This window comes from Castor canadensis, chromosome 14 (assembly GCF_047511655.1).
Source record: "Castor canadensis chromosome 14, mCasCan1.hap1v2, whole genome shotgun sequence".
NCBI lineage: Eukaryota > Metazoa > Chordata > Mammalia > Rodentia > Castoridae > Castor > Castor canadensis.
The window spans coordinates 4617022-4640457 of record NC_133399.1 but is presented as its reverse complement, the minus strand read 5'-3'; the positions used below and the strand labels follow the sequence as shown (position 1 = coordinate 4640457).

Here is a 23436-nt window from a genome sequence, read left to right as displayed (position 1 = left end):
GTAAAGAAGGGGCACAAATTAGCTCCTGGACCAGCGATCCTTATCCTTGAGACTGTATTTCAGGTGACAATCAAGGAGGGGTTCCTATAGTGGCACAGGCTGAGAATGGCCAGAGACTTCATTCTGGAAAGAGGAGAGAATTTCATTAGGAAACTTTGTATAGTTCCTTTTCAGCTGATCAAGTAAGATGATAAATGTGAGGTAGAACATGGAAGAATCAAAAGTGTGTGCTTCCCTTGTTGTGCATCTCAGTATGATGGGAACATGAAGATGTTATCAAGATTACTTTGCTTGTGTAAGTTTTCAGTTGTTTGCATTTTCATTCATAGAATCTATCAGAAAGACAACTTTGGGTTCCTGCTGCTACCATAATAAATTTATGCATTTGAGAGTATTAGTGGGTATTTAGTAAAATTTTTGCAGTTGGATTATTGTGTCCCTTTCTGGTATTCAGGTGACCACACCTTTTGAGACCTTTGGAAATTGATTAAATGATGGAACACATAAATTTTTGACATTAAAGGTGATGTACATCAACTACCAAAGACAGGAAACTATACAGTGAAATAATCTGAGGATAATTCTGAAATACATGGAAAGATCTCCACATCCATACACAGGAGGTAGCTAGATGCTGTGGTAGATATGAATAAATAGGGTCTGTACACACATTACTACAGTAGATGGCTACTACCGCAATCCTTTCCCTACTTTTAATCTTATTGGCGAGACAGTTTTCTACTATTTTTGACACATTGCAATTTGAAAAAGTATTAGATATGTTCCATACAAAAGCCTCCTGGGTGCTGTGTTTGAGTATATTTCACAAGCAATCATGTGTGATATTGAACTATTTTCACATTTGTTTCAGTGGTCATGGTTTTGTATTTTCAAGATGTCTTCTCCAGGATGTGAAAAATAGTTCTCATTGACAATCATGATACATCCAGTGGGTATTAGAAACACTTTCATGACTTTGTTTCATAATTGGAATTAGAGAAATTCCACTCTAGTCAAGCATTATTCTTTTCTTGTGTATTTGGATTTTGAATATTTAATTTATTCAGCTAATTCCTAAATCAGGGACATAGATTTTGATTCATACATGGTGTTTTATGTTGAACAGACATGCATGTGCATCTCCATCACATTCTCGCTCATTAGGATATGCTATACACTAATCCTTTTCTTTGGCTTATATTGTAGCTATTTATCATTGTTTTCTTTTTGTCTCTCTAATATATTAACATTCCACATTCATTTTGTATGTTCTTGTGTAGTGACTTTCAAAATTCTCTACTTTTCATGTTACTTTCAGAGACTTCATATATAGCTCTTGAACTGGAGATGTATCCCATGATCACATTGAACATATGCTAGTCCTTCCTTAGTTTACATTTGATGGGATGACAAAAGCCTGTGACACCATGACTTCAAAAGTATTCAGATTTTAACTTTCCTATCTCCCAATGCAATTGGATTATTTCCCATTACACCCGAGAATACAATGTGAGTTACAAAGAGAAACCAGGTTTGCACTTTCTTTGTGTTTTCCAGATTTTGTACTTTAGCCACCATTTTATGATGTGTCTTTGTCATGGATCAATTTCTCTTACTTTAAAGCCAAGGGAACACTAATTCCCTTTCCTCTCAGGCCTATTTATTAATCTCTTTCATGTAGTACATTGTCTTCGAAAATGTAGTTTTAACATCATTTTTCAGTGTTAGGCAGTAGGTTAATTTTTGTTCTTTCCCTTGCTCTCTCTCTCCCATTCTTCATTATTTTGACAGTGGTTCTTGCTATGTAGATTACTCCAAGTTTTAACCTGTGAACCTTTCTGGAGGAATTACAAGATTAGGCCTCCATGAGTGATTCAAGGGATCACTTTTTTATTCCAATTATTTTACTTGGTGTATGGAATTTATTACACATATTACACTTTGAAAAATAGTTTTGTTCCTGAGTATTAAGGTGTATTTTCAAAATTACAAAATTTTATGCATATAGTATGATGTGATGACTTGTTGAAATCCATCTATTTCTAGGGACATATGCCACATTTCTCCTTTCTACATTGTGCTTTTACATGCTAAAGCAAAAACTAATTTTATTTGAATGATCCTTTTTTTTCATTTTAAATATGATATCTTTATTTTTTTTTCTTTTTCTTTTTTATTATTCATACGTGCATACAAGGCTTGGGTCATTTCTCCCCCCTGCCCCCACCCCCTCCCTTACAACCCACTCTGCCCCTCCCTCTCCCCCCCACCCCCTCAATACCCAGCAGAAACTGTTTTGCCCTTATTTCTAATTTTGTTGTAGAGAGAGTATAAGCCATAATAGGAAGGAACAAGGGTTTTTGCTGGTTGAGATAAGGATAGCTATGCAGGGAGTTGACTCACATTAATTTCCTGTGTGTGGGTGTTACCTTCTAGGTTAATTCTTTTTGATCTCACCTTTTCTCTAGTTCCTGGTCCCCTTTTTCTATTGGCCTCAGTTGCTTTTAAGGTATCTGCTTTAGTTTTTCTGCATTAAGGGCAACAAATGCTAGCTAATTTTTTAGGTGTCTTACCTATCCTCACCCCTCCCTTGTGTGCTCTCGCTTTTATCATGTGCTGAAAGTCCAATCCCCTTGTTGTGTTTGCCCTTGATCTAATGTCCACATATGAGGGAGAACATACGATTTTTGGTCTTTTGGGCCAGGCTAACCTCACTCAGAATGATGTTCTCCAATTCCATCCATTTACCAGCGAATGATAACATTTCATTCTTCTTCATGGCTGCATAAAATTCCATTGTGTATAGATACCACATTTTCTTAATCCATTCGTCAGTGGTGGGGCATCTTGGCTGTTTCCATAACTTGGCTATTGTGAACAGTGCCGCAATAAACATGGGTGTGCAGGTGCCTCTGGAGTAACCTGTGTCACAGTCTTTTGGGTATATCCCCAAGAATGGTATTACTGGATCAAATGGTAAATCAATGTCTAGCTTTTTAAGTAGCCTCCAAATTTTTTCCAGAGTGGTTGTACTAGTTTACATTCCCACCAACAGTGTAAGAGGGTTCCTTTTTCCCTGAATCCTCACCAACACCTGTTGGTGGTGGCGTTGCTAATGATGGCTATTCTAACAGGGGTGAGGTGGAATCTTAGTGTGGTTTTAATTTGCATTTCCTTTATTGCTAGAGATGGTGAGCATTTTTTCATGTGTTTTCTGGCCATTTGAATTTCTTCTTTTGAGAAAGTTCTGTTTAGTTCACTTGCCCATTTCTTTATTGGTTCATTAGTTTTGGGAGAATTTAGTTTTTTAAGTTCCCTATATATTCTGGTTATCAGTCCTTTGTCTGATGTATAGCTGGCAAATATTTTCTCCCACTCTGTGGGTGTTCTCTTCAGTTTAGAGACCATTTCTTTTGATGAACAGAAGCTTTTTAGTTTTATAAGGTCCCATTTATCTATGCTATATCTTAGTTGCTGTACTGCTGGGGTTTCGTTGAGAAAGTTCTTACCTATACCTACTAACTCCAGAGTATTTCCTATTCTTTCCTGTATCAACTTTAGATCCTATTAAGATTCTTGATCCATTTTGAGTTAATATTGGTATAGGGTGATATACATGGATCTAATTTCAGGTTTTTCAGACTGTTAACCAGGTTTCCCAGCAGTTTTTGTTGAAGCTGCCATTTCTCCATTGTATATTTTTAGCTCCTTTGTCAAAGACAAGTTGGTTATACTTCTGTGGCTTCATATCTGGATCCTCCATTCTGTTCCACTGGTCTTCATGTCTGTTTTTGTGCCAGTACCATGCTGTTTTTATTGTTATTGCTTTGTAATGTAGTTTGAAGCCAGGTATCGTGATACCTCCTGCATTGTTCTTTTGACTGAGTATTGCCTTGGGTATTCGTGGCTTCCTGTGTTTCCATATAAATTTCACGGTAGATTTTTCGATCTGTTTAATGAATGTCATTGGAATATTGATGGGAATTGCATTAAACATGTAGATTACTTTGGGGAGTATCGACATTTTTACTATGTTGATTCTACCAATCCATGAGCATGGGAGATCTCTCCACTTTCTATAGTCTTCCTCAATCTCTTTCTTCAGAAGTGTGTAGTTTTCCTTGTAGAGGTCTTTCACAGCTTTTGTTAGGTTTACACCTAGGTATTTGATTTTTTTTTGAGGCTATTGTAAATGGAATTGTTTTCATACATTCTTTTTCAGTTTGCTCATTTTTAGTGTATAGAAATGCTAATGATTTTTCTATGTTGATTTTATATCCTGCTACCTTGCTATAGCTCTTGATGATGTCCAGAAGCTTCTAAGTAGAGTTTTTTGGGTCTTTAAGGTATAGGATCATTTGTCTGCAAATAGAGATATTTTGGCAGTTTCTTTACCTATTTGTATTCCTTTTATTCCTTCTTTTTGCCTAATTGCTCTGGCTAGGAATTCCAGTACTATGTTGAATAGGAGTGGAGATAGTGGGCATCCTTGTCTGGTTCCTGATTTTAGAGGGAAGGGTTTCAGTTTTTCTCCATTAAGTATAATGCTGGCTGTAGGTTTGTCATATATTGCTTTTATAATGTTGAGGTACTTTCCTTCTATTCCTAGTTTTCTTAAAGCTTTTATCATGAAATATTGTTGGATCTTATCAAAGGCTTTTTCTGCATCTATTGGGATGATCAAGTGGTTTTTGTCTTTGCTTCTATTAATGTGGTTTATTACGTTTATTGATTTTCATATGTTGAACCACCCCTGCATCCCTGAGATGAAGCCTACTTGGTCGTGGTGAATAATCTTTTTGATGTGTTGTTGAATTCAGTTTGCCATTATTTTATTGAGGATTTTTGTGTCAATATTCATTAAGGAGATTGGCCTATAGTTCTCCTTTTTGGAGGTGTCTTTGCCTGGTTTTGGGATAAGTGTAATACGGGCTTCATAAAATGTGTTTGGCAGTTTTCCTTCGCTTTCTATTTCGTGGAACAGTTTAAGGAGGGTTGGTATCAGTTCTTCTTTAAAGGTCTGATAGAATTCAGCAGAGAATTCATCAGGTCCTGGACTTTTCTTTTTGGGGAGACTCTTGATTGCTGCTTCAATTTCATTTTGTGTTATAGATCTATTCAGGTGATTAATTTCCTTAGGTTCAGTTTTGAATAATCATATGTATCTAGAAATCTGTTCATTTCTTTAAGATTTTCAAATTTTTTTGAATGTAGGTTCTTGTAGTACTCACTGATGATTTACTGGACTTTGAAGGTGTTTGTTGTTATCTCCCATTTTGCATTCCTGATTCTACTAATTTGGGTTTTTTCTCTCCTCATTTTAGTCAGGTTTGCCAGGGGTCTATCAACCTTGTTTATTTTTTCAAGGAACAAACTTTTTGTTTCAGTAATTCTTTGTATCGTTTTTTTGGTTTCTATTTTGTTTATTTCAGCTCTTATTTTTATTATTTCTCTCCTATTTGTTTTGGGATTTGCTTGTTCTTGTTTTTCTAGGAGTTTGAGATGTATCATTAGGTCATTGATTTGGGATCTTTCAGTCTTTTTAATATATGCACTCATGGCTATAAAATTTCCTCTCAGGACTGTCTTAGCTGTGTCCCATAGGTTCTGGTAGGTTGTGTTTTCATTTTCATTGACTTCCAGGAACTTTTTAATTTCCTCTTTTATTTCATTGATGATCCATTCTTCATTAAGCAATGAGTTATTTAGTTTCCAGCTGTTTGCATGTTTTTTGTCTTTTGTTGTTGAGTTCTACTTTTACTGCATTGTGGTCAGATAGTATGCACGGTATAATTTCTATTTTCTTATATTTGCTGAGACTTCCTTTGTGCCCTAGGATATGATCTATTTTGGAGAAGGTTCCATGGGCTGCTGAGAAGAATGTATTTTGTGTAGAAGTTGGATGAAATGTTCTGTAGACATCAAGTAGGTCCATTTGATCTATTGCATATTTTACATCTTGGATTTGTTTATTGATTTTTATTTGTATGACCTATCTATTGAGGATAATGTGATGTTAAAGTCTCCCACAACCACTGTGTTGGCATTTGTATATGCTTTTAGGTATTTCAGGGTATGTTTGATGAAACTGGTGCGTTGACATTGGGTGCATACAGGTTGATAATTATTATTTCCTTTTGGTCTATTTCCCCTTTTATTTGTATGGAATGTCCTTTTTTATCTCGTTTGATCAATGTAGGTTTAAAGTCTACTTTGTCAGAGATAAGTATTGCTACTCCTGCCTGTTTTCAGGATCCATTGGCTAGGTAAATATTATTCCTGCCATTCATCCTTATCCTATGCTTATTTCTGTCAGTGAGATGGGTCTCCTGTAAGCAACAAATTGTTGGATCTTCCTTTTTAATCCATTTTTCAAGTGGTTCCTTTTCATGGGTGAATTAAGTTCATTAACATTAAGCATTAGTACTGATAAGTATGTGGTGATTCCTGTCATTTAGTTGTGTTAGTTGTTTGAAGATTTTATTGTGTGTACCTAAGTTGCGGTTACTCTCTACTGTCTTGCTTTTTCTTTTCCTGTGGTTTGCTGCTGCCTGTCTTTTCATGGTTAAGTTGGGTTTCAGTTTCTGTGTGCAGAATCCCTTGCAGAATTTTTTGTAGTGGCGGCTTTGTGGTCACATATTGTTTTAGTTTCTGCTTATCATGGAAGACTTATTCCTCCATCTATTTTGAATGATAGTTTTTTTGGGTAGAGTATCCTGGGGTTGAAGTTATTTTCATTCAGTGCCCGGAAGATCTCACCCCATGCTCTTCTTGCTTTTAATGTTTCTGTTGAGAAATCTGCTGTGATTTTGATGGGTTTACATTTGTGTGTTACTTATTTTTTCTCTCTTACAGCCTTCAATATTCTTTCCTTAGTTTCTGAAGTTGTTGTTTTAATGATGATATGTCATGGGGAAGTTCTATTTTGATCTGATCTCTTTGGTTTCCTGGAGGACTCTTGCATCTTTATGGGAATATCTTTCTCTAGATTTGGTAAATTTTCTGTTATTATTTTGTTATATATATTATGCATTCCCTTCGCTTGCACTTCTTCTCTTTCTTCAATGACCATGATTCTCAAGTTCTTGAGTTGTTTAATTAATATTTCTTCGGTTTTTCCTTTGATTACCATTTCATCTTCAAGTTCTGAGATTCTGTCTTCTATTTGTTCTATTCTGTTGGATTGGCCTTCCGTTTTGTTTTGCAGTTCTGTTTCGTTCTTTTTTCTGAGGTTTTCATATCCTGGCTGATTTCCTCTTTAATGTTGTCTATTTTTATCCTGAGTTCATTTATCTCTTTATTCATCGTGTTCTCTCTTTCACTTTGGTGTTTATACAGTGCTTCTATGGTTTCCTTTATTTCTTCTTTTACTTTTTCAAATTCTCTATTTTTGTTGTCTTGGAATTTCTTGAGTGTCTCCTGTACATTTTGGTTGACCCTATCCAGTATCATCTTTATAAAATTCTCATTGAGTACCTGTAGTATGTCTTCTTTTGAATTATTCTTGTGTGCTTCATTGGGTCCTTTGGCATAGTTTATCTTCATTTTTTTGGAGTCTGGATCTGAGTACCTGTTTTCTTTATTCCCCTCTGGTTCCTGTACTAATTTTTTGCTGTGGGGAAACTGGTTTCCCTGTTTTTTCTGTCTTCCCATCATTGTCTTTGGTGTTGTTACTGTCCCTGTACTGTGTGCAATTAAGTATTTTCTAGCTTGTAATAACAACAATGGTAATCTTTAGAATGGAAGGGTGAGCTGAGATGGAAAGTAACAAGTTAAGGAAATGGGAAAAACAAATACACAGACTGGAAGGAGAAAACAGAACAAGGTATCAGACAAGAAAGTTTCAAAGATATAAACAGGGAGCTTTCGTGTATTAATCCACAGTGAGCTGAACAGACATTAAAGCCACAGAGATAGGATTGAAAATCAAAAATAAAAAAAATAAAGATAAGAATAAAAATAAAAAATAAGTAAATGAGAGAAAAATCTATATATAAAAATGTATTAAAATAAAATGAAAAAATACACAATTTTTCAAAACCCAAAAAACCTCCAAGTTCAAATGCAATGAATTTTCAGTCTTAATAATTTGGGTGTCTGTCTCAGTCTCCAATCCTGGAGATGGTGCCTCAGATGTTGTTCTGTAGTTGTCTCATCAAAGGGGACACATAAATTAGAACAAAACTACACACACACTCACAAAAAAAACCCCACCAAGGGTCCCAGGTTCAAATGAAATACAGTTTCAATAAGTTTTTCTGCTTGGGGGTGTAATTTGGTTGTTCTCTCATCAAAAGTAGGGAGACAAAGAAAATAAAAGAGTGTGGAGACAGTTCTCAGAATGGTATTTGCAGCTGTGGCTTGCCTGCCCGCTGCTGTCAGCCTACTGTTGCTGGAGGCGTTATTTATGCAGATCTCAGGGGTGAGCTTAGCACTCACCTGGCTCTGCAGGCTTTGTTTACTCAGATTTTTCCTGTGTGTGAGCCTCTGCTACAAGCTTTCCCCTTTCCAAGCACACTGGGAAAAGTGACACTGCACCCGCGTTGTCAGGCCTGCGTGTTTATTTACAGTTCATGTGGGAGGTGGGTCTTCCCCCCTCTTCTGTGCAGTTTTCCCCGCACTGCTACTTTCACAAGCTTTCCTGCTCCTGCTTACTGGGCGGTGCTGCTGCTCCTGCCAGCCGCCATGTTTGTTTACAGTTCACGTGGGAAGTGGGTCTTCCCTCCTCTCCTGTGGAGTTTTCCTCCCTCTGCCACTCTCACAAGCTTTCCCGCTCCTGTTTGCTGGGCGCACGCCCCTGGTCCCACCAGAGGCTCTCCGGCCAGGCCGGCTTGCTTATTTACAGTCCCGGGAAGGGTTCCCTTCCCCCAATCTTTGGCGCTCAGTGCACCCCACCCTATTTCCCACGTGTCTTTATGGTTCTTATTGCTTATTACTCAGCTTCTCTTTTTTCCCCGGGTGGAGGTCAGTTTGTCCAGGGGGCTATGCTGCTCTGGCCCAGGCTTGTCTGTGGGAGTACCACATACCGTGAAGCTCACCTGGTCTGCATCTTCCCAGGCCATCTGGGTGCCAGCGTATGGCTGCCCGGGGACCCTCCTGGTTTCTCCGTTTAATGTGAAGTGGAGATTCTCTGTGCTGGCTGGAGGTGTGGAGGGGTCAAAGTTATGCCTCTTCTCAGTGATTATGCCTGCAAAGTTTGTCTCCAGCATCTCTCCAAGATTTCACTATAGGAGGCTCACTTTCTGCTTCCTCCCTCTAGCTTCCATCTTGGAATCAGTCCTTGAATGATCCTTCATGAGTCTTACTTAGCTTTATATTTGGGTTGGTCTACAAGAAACCAGGTAGAAGCTTCCAAATGTCCTCTCTTGATACAGTCATCAAGGAACCACTCAATTCCAGAAAAATAGTGTTTAATAAGAGATATTAAGTATAAGATATTAAGTCATACCAACTTTCTGTTATTCACCAGGTGTGCATTGTGGGTTATCTTACTACAGACTCTCTACAGTGAACATTGCAGAAATGTGTAAATAATCATTAACAGTATGTATCGAATAGGATATTGTTGTAATAAATTACTTCAGGACACTCTCCCCTTGTTGCAGTTTATATTCAGTTTGTTGAGGTTTATCCCATTAACAGTTTTGCAATAACTGACATGAAAGTGTTACTCCTGTATTTATAACCTTATTCATGCTGTCTCTTTTCAGCTGATATTACTCTAATGGGGACTAAGTTGAAGGAATTTCTTAGTAGATTGCTACAATTCCAGTGTATTACACATTGGACTAGACATGTGGCTTAGCAGTAGAGTGCCTGCTTTGCAAGGGAAAGCCCTGAGTTCAAACCCCAGTCACAGCAGAAAACTCACAAAAATCAGTATATTACATGTAATTTTTGTGACAGTGTTTTGCTTTGAATTTAACAAATAGGTCCAGTGAGATTTCAGAATTATCATGAAGTGCCTGTGAGTATAGGTGGAGAATGAGAGCGTGTTAAAAATGAAATGCATTGAATATGTGGAGACCACATCATGATGTGAATTTATCATACAGAGATTTTCTGTTTTGACTGCTTTGACACTCACAATTCTTACAAATGTGTGTGGGACATATTAGGAGCCCCTGACCTTTGAGGATGTTGCTGTGAACTTCACCCTGGAAGAGTGGGGCTTTTTGGATCCTTCCCAAAAGAAGCTCTACAGGGAAGTGATGCTAGAAATCTACAGCAACCTGTCCTTCATAGGTAAATATGACCTTATTCAAACTATGTATTACTGTTCTGGCTCATTCTTGTGTTGCCTTATGGTGTGTTTAAGAAGGGACAGAAATGGTTCATATACATGCATGATAATATTATGCTATGAAAATAGCTGGGATCTTAAATTGTTCTTTCATATTGATTAACTACTAATGATTTCTCTGTGTCTATATCTTACAAACTAAAGAAGAAAATGAAAATATTGAAGAGGACTTCAAGAATCCCAGAAGAAATACGAGGTAATTTCTACTCATAACAGAAACAGTTAACATCAAATGTGGCATGACAAGAAGTTTGAAAACCAAGGAAATGAGCCACAACTTCCCCTTGTAAATTGCTGAAATGAGTGGAAATTTTCTCTAAGATTGGAAAAATAAGTTAAGCATTCAGTATCAGAAAATACAGAATCTGATATGTGGCATTATTCATAACATGTTGTGTCCAAAGCTGTCACAAAAGATACTGTCTAATTGTTCAAAATATAAAAATACGTTTTATTTATTTAATGATATTATGTCAAATTCCATCTGAGTGGCAGTATCATGTGCACTGGCATAGATTGGCACACTTTTCAACCTATCTTCTCATATTCCATGTATTTCACAATTTAAAATGGTTTTTAATGGAAGCCATCTCAATAAGCACATTAAGTGTATTTCAATGTAGTAAAACTCATTCACTGTTGTCAAACCCCTAACATGAAAATAGTATTAGAGAAACACTTATGAACACCACTGTTTTGATAATAGCTGTCCTTAGGTCCTGCTGCAGAACATGTAGTATATTTGTGTTCATAAATCCTTACAGGAATGAACTCCATCACTTCTCTTAATAAGTCATTAATAGAATAACAATGGTAATCATTTTTGTTTTTATAGATATGAAGTGTTAGAGAGACTGCATGAACATAAACAACATGTTCAAGGTGATGAATCATTTCAACAGATTCCAGAGAACATTGTAAGCAAGGAAATTCTGCTTACGCTAACACCATGTAAATGGTATGTATATAATGCTCATGGGAAAACCTTCACTGATAGGAAGGTTTTTCTAATCCATGAAAGGATACAGAATGTAGTGAAGTCTCATGGATGGAAGCAGTGTGGGAGAGCCTTGACTGAAGCCTGTCACCTTCAGAAACATACAAATGCTCACACTGGAGAGAAACCCTATGCATGTAAGCAATGTAGGAAAGCATACACTCATTCCTGTACCCTTCGTATTCATGAAAGAACTCACACTGGAGAGAAACCCTATGCATGTAAGCAATGTGAGAAAGCCTACAGTTCTTCCAGTAGCCTTCGTATTCATGAAAGAACTCATACTGGAGAGAAACGCTATGGATGTAAGCAATGTGGGAAAGCCTTTACTCAAGCCTGTCACCTTCAGAGACACAGAAGAACTCACACTGGAGAGAAACCGTATGGATGTAAGCAATGTGGCAAAGCCTTTAATTGTCCCAGTTACCTTCAGATACATAAAAGAACTCACACTGGAGAGAAACCCTATGGATGTAAGCAATGTGGGAAAGCTTTCACTCGTTCTAGTCACCTTCAAATACATGAAAGAACTCATACTGGAGAGAAACCCTATGGATGTAAGCAATGTGGGAAAGCCTTTACTCGTTCTTGTCACCTTCAGAGACATAGAAGAACTCACACTGGAGAGAAACCTTATGGATGTAAGCAATGTGGGAAAGCCTTTAGTCGTACCAGTCATCTTCAGAAACATAGAAGAACTCACAATGGAGCAAAACCCTATACATGTAAGCAATGTGGGAAAGCCTACACTCATTCCAGTACCCTTCGTATTCATGAAAGAACTCACACTGGAGAGAAACCCTATGCATGTAAGTAATTTGGGAAATCCTACACTTCTTCCAGTAGCCTTCATATTTATAAGAGAACTCATTTTGAAGAGAAACCCTATTGATGTTCACAATGTGGGAAAGCCATCCCTCATTCCAGTCACCTTTGAAGGCTTGACAGAAATCACACTAGAGAGAAATCTTATGAATGTAAGGAATGTGGAAAGAGTGTTCACATACCCCACTACGTTTAAAAGACATAAAAGAACTTACACTAGGGAGAAAAGCTATGTATATATAAGCAATCTCCAGTGACGTTAATAAATGTGAACTCACTCTGCAGAGAAACTCTGAATGTAAGGAATGAGAGACAACCTATACTCTATCCAGTATCCTTCATAGTCATCAGAAAACTCACACAGGACAAACAAAATGGAAGTAAAAGATATGGAAAGCCTGCTGTAGTTCTGGTACCCTTCATGCACCTAAAAGAACTCATGATGTAAATAGGCAATTGGGACATGGAAGATGTCCTATAGGGACATGGAAAAACATTCACATATCCCAGTCTTCTTGAAAGACATGAATGAAGTCAGAAACCCTATCAAAGTAAGTAATGTGGGGATGCCTCCACCTTTTCCAGTACCCTTCTTTGCAATGTCACAATCCACATTAGATTACAATGCTATACACATGCATCATGTGACTAAGCCTTCACACATTCCAGTGCTGGAATTATATATATATATAATTATTTATAATATATAATATATATATAATACAGAATTATATATATATATAATATATGTTATATTATTAATTATATATATAATATATATATATATATATATATATATAGAGAGAGAGAGAGAGAGAGAGAGAGAGAGAGAGAGAGAGGGAGAGAATAATAGAGAATAATTGTATAATTGAACCACATTTCCAGTCCATTTTCCTGTGGTCATTTCCATGACCTTAAATATGAAAGTCCTCACAGTGGATAGAAAAACTATAGGTGTAAGCATAATGAAACTGTCTGTATTCAATCCATTCACCATCACAGAAATGAAATAATGCAATCTTTGACAATTCTTATAGATGTAACATATATGGGAATGTCCTCTTTCATTCCCATTGCCAACAAAATACATGCAAGGTGTCATACTTGAGTATATCTCTATGTATTCAAGTAATAAGGGAAAGACTTCACTTATCCTGCTTCCTTTTAGCAACATGTAGCACCTCCATTCTTGCACTTATGAGACTGCCCAGTTTATATATCTTTTGTTAGCAAAAGCATGCCATGTCACCTGCTTTCCTCCAGAGATATGATGGAAGATGACATGAAGAGAAACCTTGCCTCATGGCTTTGTGCTTTCAGGACAAGGGACTCCACTTCCAAGTCACACATCCCATCCAGTCTGTTTTCTCCTAATTTGAAGCAAGGGACTTTGAACTATTTGTGAGCCTGACCTCCAACCAGTATCCTCCTGGCTCAGCCTCTCAAGTACTAAGATTACAAACCTGAGCCACTGGCAACTGGCTTATTCATTCTTAGACATCTGTGGTTATGTATATCTAAATTTTTCTCTGAGAACAACCTTTATGCATCTCATTTTGGTGCCAGCCTATAAAGACAGCCACATGAGGGACCTGCACCAGTAGACTGGCTTAAGTACTAGGAGGAGTTGCTTAAGTTTGTCTTTTATATGGGACTGTAATCTGGACTCAGAGCCTCATGCTTGCTACCCAGGTTTTCTACCAGGACAGCCACTTTGCAAGCCCTTTGTGTGTATTTTTAATTGTGACTTTCAACAGTCTCTACGTTTTATATGTCCTTGAGACAGGGAACTTTTTAACTGGATATGTATCCTCAGCTGACTTTGAACTTAGGTTGTGCCAACCTCTGTTTCCCAAACACTGGGATGAAAAACACATGACATGATGCTTGTGAATATGTTCAGATTTTATCTTTTTGTTTCCCAATGCAACTTGTATATCGTCCAAAACAGATGAGATGAGAAAGGTTGTTTTCAAGTAGACCCTGGATTTGTCTGTACTTATGTTTTAAAGAAATTGTGGTTTTGGCCACCATTGTACGATGCTTTTTCTGCCATGAATCACTTTTCTTTTTACATTAAAACCCAGTGAAGACTTATTTGCTTTCCACTGAGATCTATTTGTTAATCTCTTTATTTTAATGTATCACATTTAATAATATTGTTTCAAGATTGCTTACTAATATTAGACTATAGGTCACTTTTTATTCTCTTCTTTCTTTCTCCCTAACTTCCTTTCTTTTCATTCCTTATTTTTTCAAGTGTATTGCTATGTAGACCTTTCAGTCTTTAATCCATAATACTTCTGGTGGAATTACAATATGGACCTCTTTATTTTTCTGAAGGAACTACAAATTTGGGCCTTATTGTGTGACTAAAGGATGAGTTTTGTTTTTCTTTTTGCTGGCCCTGGGAATTGATCTCAATGCTTTTTGCTAGCTACACAGATAGTGCATCACATGTGTCCCTCCAGTAGCCCTTTTGTATGTTAAGTATATTCAAGATAGGGTCTCTCAAAATATTTGACAAAATGACCTTCAAAATATAATCTTCCTGATTGTTCCTGTTCTGCAGCTAGGATAAAGTGTGAGCTATTTGTGCCCAGATCTGGGGATTGCTTCCTAATTCCAGTGATTTCAAATGCTTTAAGGCATTTATTCTCCCTAGTATAGCTTGCAAAGTGGATTTTGTTCCATAGTTTACAATGTGTTGTTTGAATTAGAGAATTGTACACATCCCATTAGATATCACAATTTTTTCAACTTAACCTATTTGGCATTCAAACTCAGGGCCTCATGTTTATTGGGCATTCACTTCACTACTTGACTACTCTGCTAGGCCTCTGGTGATTTTTGAGATAGTACTTGATATGACTTTAAACCATGATCCTACTGCTGTCTGCTTGACAAGCTAGGATTAAGGGCATGACACACTGGAACCCATTGAAGTCAAATTGTTTTAAGAAAATATGCTACACTTCTTGGTTAATTATGCTTTATTTTATCTGAGTTGTCTTTGATTAGTCTTAATCACTTTTAAATGTTTGGTGGTCTGTACATAACCATGTAGAAGCTTCCTAATACCTCCTGGTACAGTCACAGAGGAGCTCTTCAGTTCCTTTCTACTCATGAAAGAACTCACACTAGAGAGAAACCTTATGGATATGGGAAATGTGCAAAAGCATTCACATATCCATGCTGGCTTTATAGGACTCATACAGGAGAGAATGTCTATGGATATAAGCAATGTGGGAAAAACTTTTTTACTTCCAGTGATCTTAAGAAACATGAACAAAGTTACATTGGGGCATAAGTATAGGAAAGCAAGGTGGGAAAGTATTCACTTATTTCACTACCACAAAAGTCCACACTGCAGAGAAAACCTACAGCATTTACCATTGTGAAAGTGCTATTCACCTTTACAAAAAGGAGAGAATTCACTGTCACAAACCTTATATATGGAAGCCATGTTGAGGTGTCTTCATTCATTCCATTATCAGAATATACCTGAAATACATCACATTTACAAGTTGGGATCTGCTACCACTTTATAGGGTGAGCTCACAAATTTATAATAAACTGCAGCTTCTGCATTGCTTTTTCTGGTGCTCATTCCCTGCTAAAATTTGTTTCTTGGCAGTAAGTAGAACCTTCAGCCCCTGCCACATTGCCTTCTATTTCTAGATCCACCACAGCAACTTTAGTTTCATGATTTTCCAAAATATTGGCTCAAGCACCATAAGGGCCAGAACTTCTGCCTCCAATTTTCTCCAATGCATGGGTCCAAAATTTGGCAATTTATTGTTATAACTTACCACTGCTAAAATTGCTTCCTTAATTACCAAATTATCTGTAGCCATCCCTACTGCCATATACCAACCATTAGCATAGGTTCCACCAAAACCACCATGATCACTGAAATTTCCTTTTTGCTCAAAAGAATCATTGCCATACAAATCTTCTGTAAGCAAGGGCTCGTGGCTCATGTCTGTTATCTTAGTTACTCAGGAGGCAGAGTTCAAGATGGTTGTGGTTTGAAACAAACCCTAGGCAAATAGTTTATGAGACCCTGTCTTGAAACATCCCATCACTGAAAAAAATTGCTGGTGGAGTGGGCCTAGGTGAAATTGATTCCCAGTTACTTCAGAAAACAAAGAACAAACAAAAATACCCACACAAAACAAACAAAAAGCCCTTAGTGACCTCCATCACACATTCCAGAAACACTTCATCCAATTGGGCTGAAGGACTAATTAAACATATGTTGCTTTGACAGGGCATCCTCACATCACAGTTCTGCCCATTCACAACAGAGTGTAACTTTTATTCATTTATTTTGACAGTAATGCCTGTTAAACACAGTTTGTTCTCCCTAAGCAGACAAAATTATATGAGCCAGGCTCCAGCCCTTTCATGGTCTTAGTAATATTTCAGGTCTGGTTTCCCATTTTTGCCCATGGCTTCTTCAAACTATGTGCTTTGACTAATACCTTTCACCATGCTGTAATTTTCACCCCCCAAAATTGATGTTTTCCTTTGCTTTGCACCCATGAATATGATTTCAGTCACTTCACTTTTGCCATCCTTTACAAAATCATCTTATGACTGATGTTCTTCAGTGTCTTCATTAAAGAGGTATTTCAAATTTTTATTTGGTGGGACTGGGGTTTCAAATTAGGACTTTCAGTTGCAAAGCAGGTATGCTAGTGCTTGAGCCACAATTCTAATCCAACACATAAAAAGAGGATGTAGGTATTGAGAATATTTTCCTTAGACAGCTCTGCCTAACTGAAGACCTCATCAGTGGACAACTTTATTCATTCTGAAGGAGAGAATAATCACCTGCATTGAGAAAAATTATTGTAAGATTCTGGGGGCGAAAAAGGTGATTATAAATAAAAAGCACTCAAAGAGTGCTAAAAAAATTAAATGAAGGTATACTAAATCTTTTTCTCCATTGATTATACTGGTGTTATGCCCATACCTCACACTTGATAGGCATGTGGCCTAACAGTTAAGCCACACAACCAGGCCCCAAAATCTCATCTTTATTCACATTTTTTATCACACATACATGCCCAAAATGAAAAATATCAACACTGTACTGAGTTCGTGTGTTTTGTTTTCTGTTTTACTGGGGTTTGCACTCAAGGCCTTATGCTTCCTATGAAGGCACTTAACCACTTTGGTCACTCCAGCAGCCCATTAGTAGTTACTGATAAGGAAAATAATGAATGAGAGTAACTGCATAGAGGTGGCAGGGAGGACTCAGGAGCATTCCAAGATACCTGCATTGCCCCTGCACTTGAATAATGTTATTTCACTGTGGACAAAAGGCCTGGAGTGTGCCTCAAGGGGTAGAGTGCCTGCCTGCCAAATGCATTGCCTGGACTCAAATGACAGCATAAAAAAAGGTGGACAAAGTGCTCAGTTGTAGTGGTACACATGTAATATCCCAGCTATTGTGGAGGCACTGGCCAAAATATCACCAGTGGCAAAAGACCCACTTATTGAGATCTTGTCTCAGAATAAAAATTCTATGCAATTTATCACACCACTGTAAGACTCATCTAGCAGTTATGAGGCATTGGGATCAACTCATAATACACATATACAAGCAAAAACACATCTGAATCAAAATAGGGAAAGTGCATTGACATAAGCTGTAAATATACATTGCAAAGTGTAGGAAAATGAAAAATAAAAAATAGGAAGCATATATTTGATATAACAATGAAAACAAAATAGAATATAGAGAAAGCCCAATGAAAATGAGAAGGCAGTGCCAGGGACTTGTAGTCCACTCCTATAATCCTAAATACTCAGGAGAATCATAGGTTGAAATAAGCCTCATTCAACATGGCTACATCAAAAATGACCAACAGAAAAAGGGATAATGGAATGGCTCAAGTGGTAGAATGCCTGCTTTAAGTCTGAGGCCATGAGTTCAAATCCCAGTATTAGAGAAAAATAGAGAAGATAAAGATACAGAGGAAATTTGAAACCACAAAAACATGTACAACCAACCAATGGAAATATTTACAAGTACAGTACTAGAATTCCATCTATATCCACTATCCCTTTAATTTTGAATTACCTAAATACATGATGTAAAAGACATGGTAGATTAAAAACCAAGATACTATTTCATATCTTGTTAAAAAGCCACTTTAAATATGCTCAAATAGTAGAGCATCTGCCTAGAAAGAGTGAATCCCTGAGTTCAAACTCCAAAATTGTCCCCCAAAGGAAGTACAACCCTCTCTCTGCCCTGCTTGCTACTCTACCTTCTGGCAGAGATCACAGGGTTTTTTGCTTGTAATAAAGTTTCTTGATATATACATGTGTTCTAGGAAAATAGTGCCAGTATCTGCTGCACACCTAATATGGCTGGGAAATACATTAAGGGAAGGAAAACGAGGTGAATTTCAGTGAAGAGACATCTCATCAGCTATCTGAAATAATTCCTGAATCTTTTATTATCATCGGAACACAGTATACCTGTAAGATCAGGATTAAATGAATGTTGACATCAGGAGACCTGAAGTAAATGGGTCTCAGCTTGTTAAACTTAGAAAATGAAACATGCTCTGATTTCACTATTGGATACTTTTGTCACCTTCTGCCTGCAAGATGGGGCTGGGCCATGAGCCGAGAAGCCAATAATTGCCCTAGGTCTTATGAAGTGACTTCATTCCACCCTGCAGCCCTTGTTGGGAGATTCTTCCCCCAAACCCATGTTTCCCAGGCTGAGTTGACAGCAGGGTGGCCATGTGTGACTCCTATTTGTACAGTTTGTGTGGGGTTGGGATCCTGCCATGCTGTCCTCTTATTTCCTTTCTCTCCATAGGACCTGGTTTCCCTTGGGATCCTTGATATTCAAGGGAAACATAGGCTAAAGTCTATGACCTATCCCTTCAGGTAATGCTTCTAAGCACTGTCCATAAATCCCTGAATTGCCACAAATTCCATACATTGTCAGGTCATTGTAAATGTAGATTCACATCTGAATGTGATTGACTTCTGAGAGGAAGGAGCAGTTTTTGCCCTTCCTGACTTAACTGTCAATTGTCCACAGGTTGATTCTAGACATTGTTTATAAGGAAATGCTGATTACACTATGGGGAAATCCCCAAAGGTAAGATATGCATCTGCCTTAAGACAAAAAAGTGTTGCTTTTTAAAGGAAAGGAGAAAATATGAGTAGAAAGAAATTAGGAGATTAACATGGATGATTATTAGCATAATCAGTGTTCTGATCTTGCTTGTGTCTTTGTTTTATTTTTTTAAGCTAGGGTTTGAACTCAGAGCTTTGTACTTACAAAGCAGGTGTTCAACCACTTGACCCATATCCACAGTACATTTTCCTCTGGTAATTTTTGAGATAGTGGTCTCACAAACTATTTCCTAGTGCTGATGTTGACTGCTATTCTCCTCATCTTAGTCTCCCAAATATGTAGGTTTAGAGTTATTAATGACTGGAGGCTCACTGTGATCTTTTTGGATTTTGTTTACTTCTGGTAGTGCTGGTGTTTGAACTCAGGACTTCAATGTGCTTTGGCAGGTGCTCTACCAACTGAGCCACTCTGCCAGTATTGTTTGCATGCTGGATTTTTTAGATAGGTCTTGTGAACTATTTGCCCAGACTAGGTTCCTCCTGAGTAACTATAAATGCAGACATGAACCACTAGTCCACAACTTCATTGTGGTATATGGTGACTCTAAAGTGTGAATTTTCTGCTGACTCACTTTGAGATTCGTGAAATTTCACTTCAAGACTATTTACCTATCATTTTAAGGATATATGCAGACTATTCTGCATAATCAGTTTTGAAACAAGAAATGGACATTTGGAATATGTGTGTGGAATATCTGAGATTGTAAACAGAATAATGTGATGAGTGTTGGTTCTATGCTCCTTTTCTAGCACAGAAAAGATTGGGAAGTCAGGGTAATGACAGCTATTTATGAGGATTTCAATTTTAAGGATAAATCATTCCACTAATTTCCTTTTACCTTCAGGTTGTTGTGGACACAGTATAATTTGTGTCAATGATGACAAGTCTGAGAAACCCAGGCTGAGAGAATGACACAATTATATTTATATTTTTAAGGTTTTTTAAATAACCTTTATTTTTTTAAGTTAATGTGTACATTAGTGAAAAAAAATCACACAAAGCAAAGAACAAAATCACCCATATCCACAAGCAGTACAGTTGGAATGCTCTAAATCCTGCATGTACATAGAATGATCCAATTTAGGTAACTGTGTCAAACTTTTCCATACATTATGAATGGCATCAACTCAAAATACCAAAGCAACATGAATATTTGGACAACGAAGGATATACTACACCAACTCAATATGTTAGAAAAATATTATATACTGCCTTCCTTGGGGACAAAAAATTCACTGAAGACAGAAGTGGCAACAGGCCTTTCTCTAGGCAGAAGTATTGGCAGAGTTACAATACTGAATTTCCTGAATGTTCCATTAACAATGAGACATAAAGCAGCAGAGTACACTAAGCATGGTTTCTATGACAGTGCATTATGATATCTCTACTATTAAAATATTACCAAGCAGGCATGTTCCCACTGAATTAATGTATCTCTATAGTCTAGACAGAAGGTACATACACATCAATATCTCTTATCAAGCTAAACCTGATCACACCAGGACATAATTCTCCCTGTAGGCTTCCTTCTGCCCCTCAGCTGCCAATCTAATGAGGAGGTGCTACACACATTGCCCAAAGGTGATGAATCTGATAGTTTTTGATCAGGGAACATGCAAGATTGCAAAACCAGGAGTTTCTTCCTGGTCCAGTCAGTCCTCACCTCGCCTCGCCTAGTAACTGCTGAGACCTGCATGATGAGCTGCTGAACCTGACTAGGAGCAATGGGGAATGACAAAGACTCACAGACATATAGACACACTGACATAAAACAGAAAGCTGGAATCAGGAGAACTACACATTCCTGGTGGGAAAAGAGAGTACCTATGCAAGCCAGAGTGTTTATTTTATAGGTCAGTACAAGGAAATGAGTCAGGTAAAATGAAACTTCAACAATTCTTTGATCTAAGGTAAAAGGAATGGGGTGTGTTGGGCTAATTTTCCTAAGGCTATAGAAGCTTAATTACAACACGTCTGATTTGGAAATCAAGGCATGCAGTACACCTTATTTATAAGTATTGATCAATCTGGCATCAAGAAGTTTCCTTACAGTACTGGTGTTTTATCTAGTTTTGCATCAGGGAGGTAGTATGCAGAGACAGCAAGCTATTTTCATCAAGCAAATGTGGGAAACATGTCAAAGCACCAGGTACTGGGAAAACAGAAGGTAGGAGAGGCTTTGCAAGCTCCTACTCTGGAGAGTCTCTGCATGCTGCATTATTTCCCAGCCCAAGGTCCATGACTAGTCCCCAACATCTCCCCCTATATTAATTATTAAATTCTTACAATGTATTTTTACCTCTAATCCAAGGAGTCATTTTCTGCTTCTTTGAACTGCAAGTGAAAGTAAACAAACACAACAGATCATTAGTAATTTAATACCAATGAAATACCAGAAGGAATGTTTCAGAGAATTTAAAGGGTTAAATCCTTGTAATTCATCTAAGAGAGCTTTTGCTATATCTACAGGAGCAGCCAACTGATCATGTCCTCACTGAGTAGAAAAAATTTGCTGTCTTAAGGCTTGCAAGTTAAAGGAACCATTATTATTTTCCCAAGATACCATGACACAAGTATGTTGTAACCCTGCATGGCAAAATAAGTCTTGATGGAATTTCAGCATTTGAACTTCATCTCCCATGGACTGCAAAGCAGCTTGTAGAGAATTTAAATGGGTATCATTTTTTTTTCATCTATAGCAACTTGTTGAAAGGCATAACTGACATTTTGTGTTAAGGTATTAATGTAATGAGCATTTTGAATACTTTGGGAGAGGGTTACTGTAGCAGTAGTCAAGTTGGCCTTTGCAGTGATAGCTGCTACAATGCCTGCTATCAAGAGCCCTACAAATCTTTTTTCTGATTTTATTTCTTTGACAACCTGTAGTCTTCTATCATGATATCATGGTCCTGTTAAGTTTGTAGGTACCAAGATAGAGTGGCTTTGTTTTACTATAAGTAGGCTGCCATTTATCTAATTGTCTACACAGGAAGTTAAATTGCAGTTAGAACAAGAGATATCAAAAATCATTCCATTTTTTGAAATGTTAATTGATCCAGCCAATAAAGCAAAAGAATGTTGAACACAAGCTTGTAAGACTAACATTAATACCCATTGGAGAAGCAAATATATATTTTTCCCATGAGGCTCCCTTACGGGGTGCCAGGGATTGTGTTTGTCATGACAGCAGGGAAAATGTTAATGTGTAGCATTACATGGCTCAGTGACAATAAAGCCAAAAAAATTCTAGTTTTTTTATCAAGAAACTGAGTACCTTTCCATAACAGAGCACTTTTCCACATAGGTGTGAGAGGAAGATAATGAGGCACATTTCCCAAACATATAGGTAAGGCAATGGCTTGTCCTTAAAATTATACTTAGTGAAAGTAGGAACCAGGTGTCCATTGGAGTGACCTCAAACCAGCTCAGAGTCATTAGTAAAAACTGATATAGATGGACATTTCCAAGTAACCCCACGATGCATAGGTTTATGAGGCACAAAAGCCCAATGTACTTAGTTCTCAGCTTCTGCAGCATTTACCTATTGACTAATGATGCCAATCATAGCTAGCAGGAGAACAGCAGGAGTTTTCTCCTGTCCCCATCCCTTAATTACATTCTTGGCCATATTCACCAAGCATTTTATTTGACCCTAAGTTGGGGTTGAGTAGATCCCAGGGTTGTTTTACTGTGTTTATCAATATAATGATGTTGTCTCTTGTAGGACTGGTAAGGGAGGTTCCTTATCACTTTCAGTGACAGGATCTCTGTAGGTTTGGTTTTAAGCAGGCTTAGGCGCCCCTCCTCCTCCGTCAGGTGGAACTTATGCATCTGATGACTGATGGGTTCCATGGGTCTTCACAAACCATAAGAATACCAAATTGGGGCTCTGCACCTTCAGGAAAGACATAAGCATGGCCTTGGCCCCATAGCAAGATCAGCCTAGGGCCTTGCCAGGCCCCACTCTTTACATCTTTCCACAATACCTGTGGCAAATATTGTTTGTTACTCTGTTCCCAATGTTTTTAAGCTGGAGTAAAGCCAGATTGAGAGCAATTTAAAAACTTTAAAGTAAAAGGAACTTTGTTAATTTGTGTAGCCAGGGAGATTTCTCCCTCTTCTTGTCTTTGTAATTGA

The 23436-nt window shown here is 37.6% G+C and overlaps 2 protein-coding genes across 2 annotated transcripts in view; both read left to right on the top strand.

The window, feature by feature from the left end:
- Window positions 1-12120, top strand: part of LOC109701914 (uncharacterized) — a 51533-nt gene extending 39413 nt beyond the window's left edge. The window contains exons 2-4 of the mRNA XM_074053701.1: window positions 10119-10245; window positions 10448-10499; window positions 11139-12120. Of these exons, the coding sequence (XP_073909802.1) occupies window positions 10119-10245; window positions 10448-10499; window positions 11139-12117 (1158 nt within the window). The 3' untranslated portion in view covers window positions 12118-12120. The remainder of the gene's footprint in view (window positions 1-10118; window positions 10246-10447; window positions 10500-11138) is intronic.
- Window positions 12121-12562: 442 nt separating this feature from the next.
- The window catches only part of LOC109702864 (uncharacterized), a 260263-nt gene continuing 249389 nt past the window's right edge, over window positions 12563-23436 (top strand). The window contains exon 1 of the mRNA XM_074053692.1: window positions 12563-12676. Within this exon, the coding sequence (XP_073909793.1) occupies window positions 12596-12676 (81 nt within the window). The 5' untranslated portion in view covers window positions 12563-12595. The remainder of the gene's footprint in view (window positions 12677-23436) is intronic.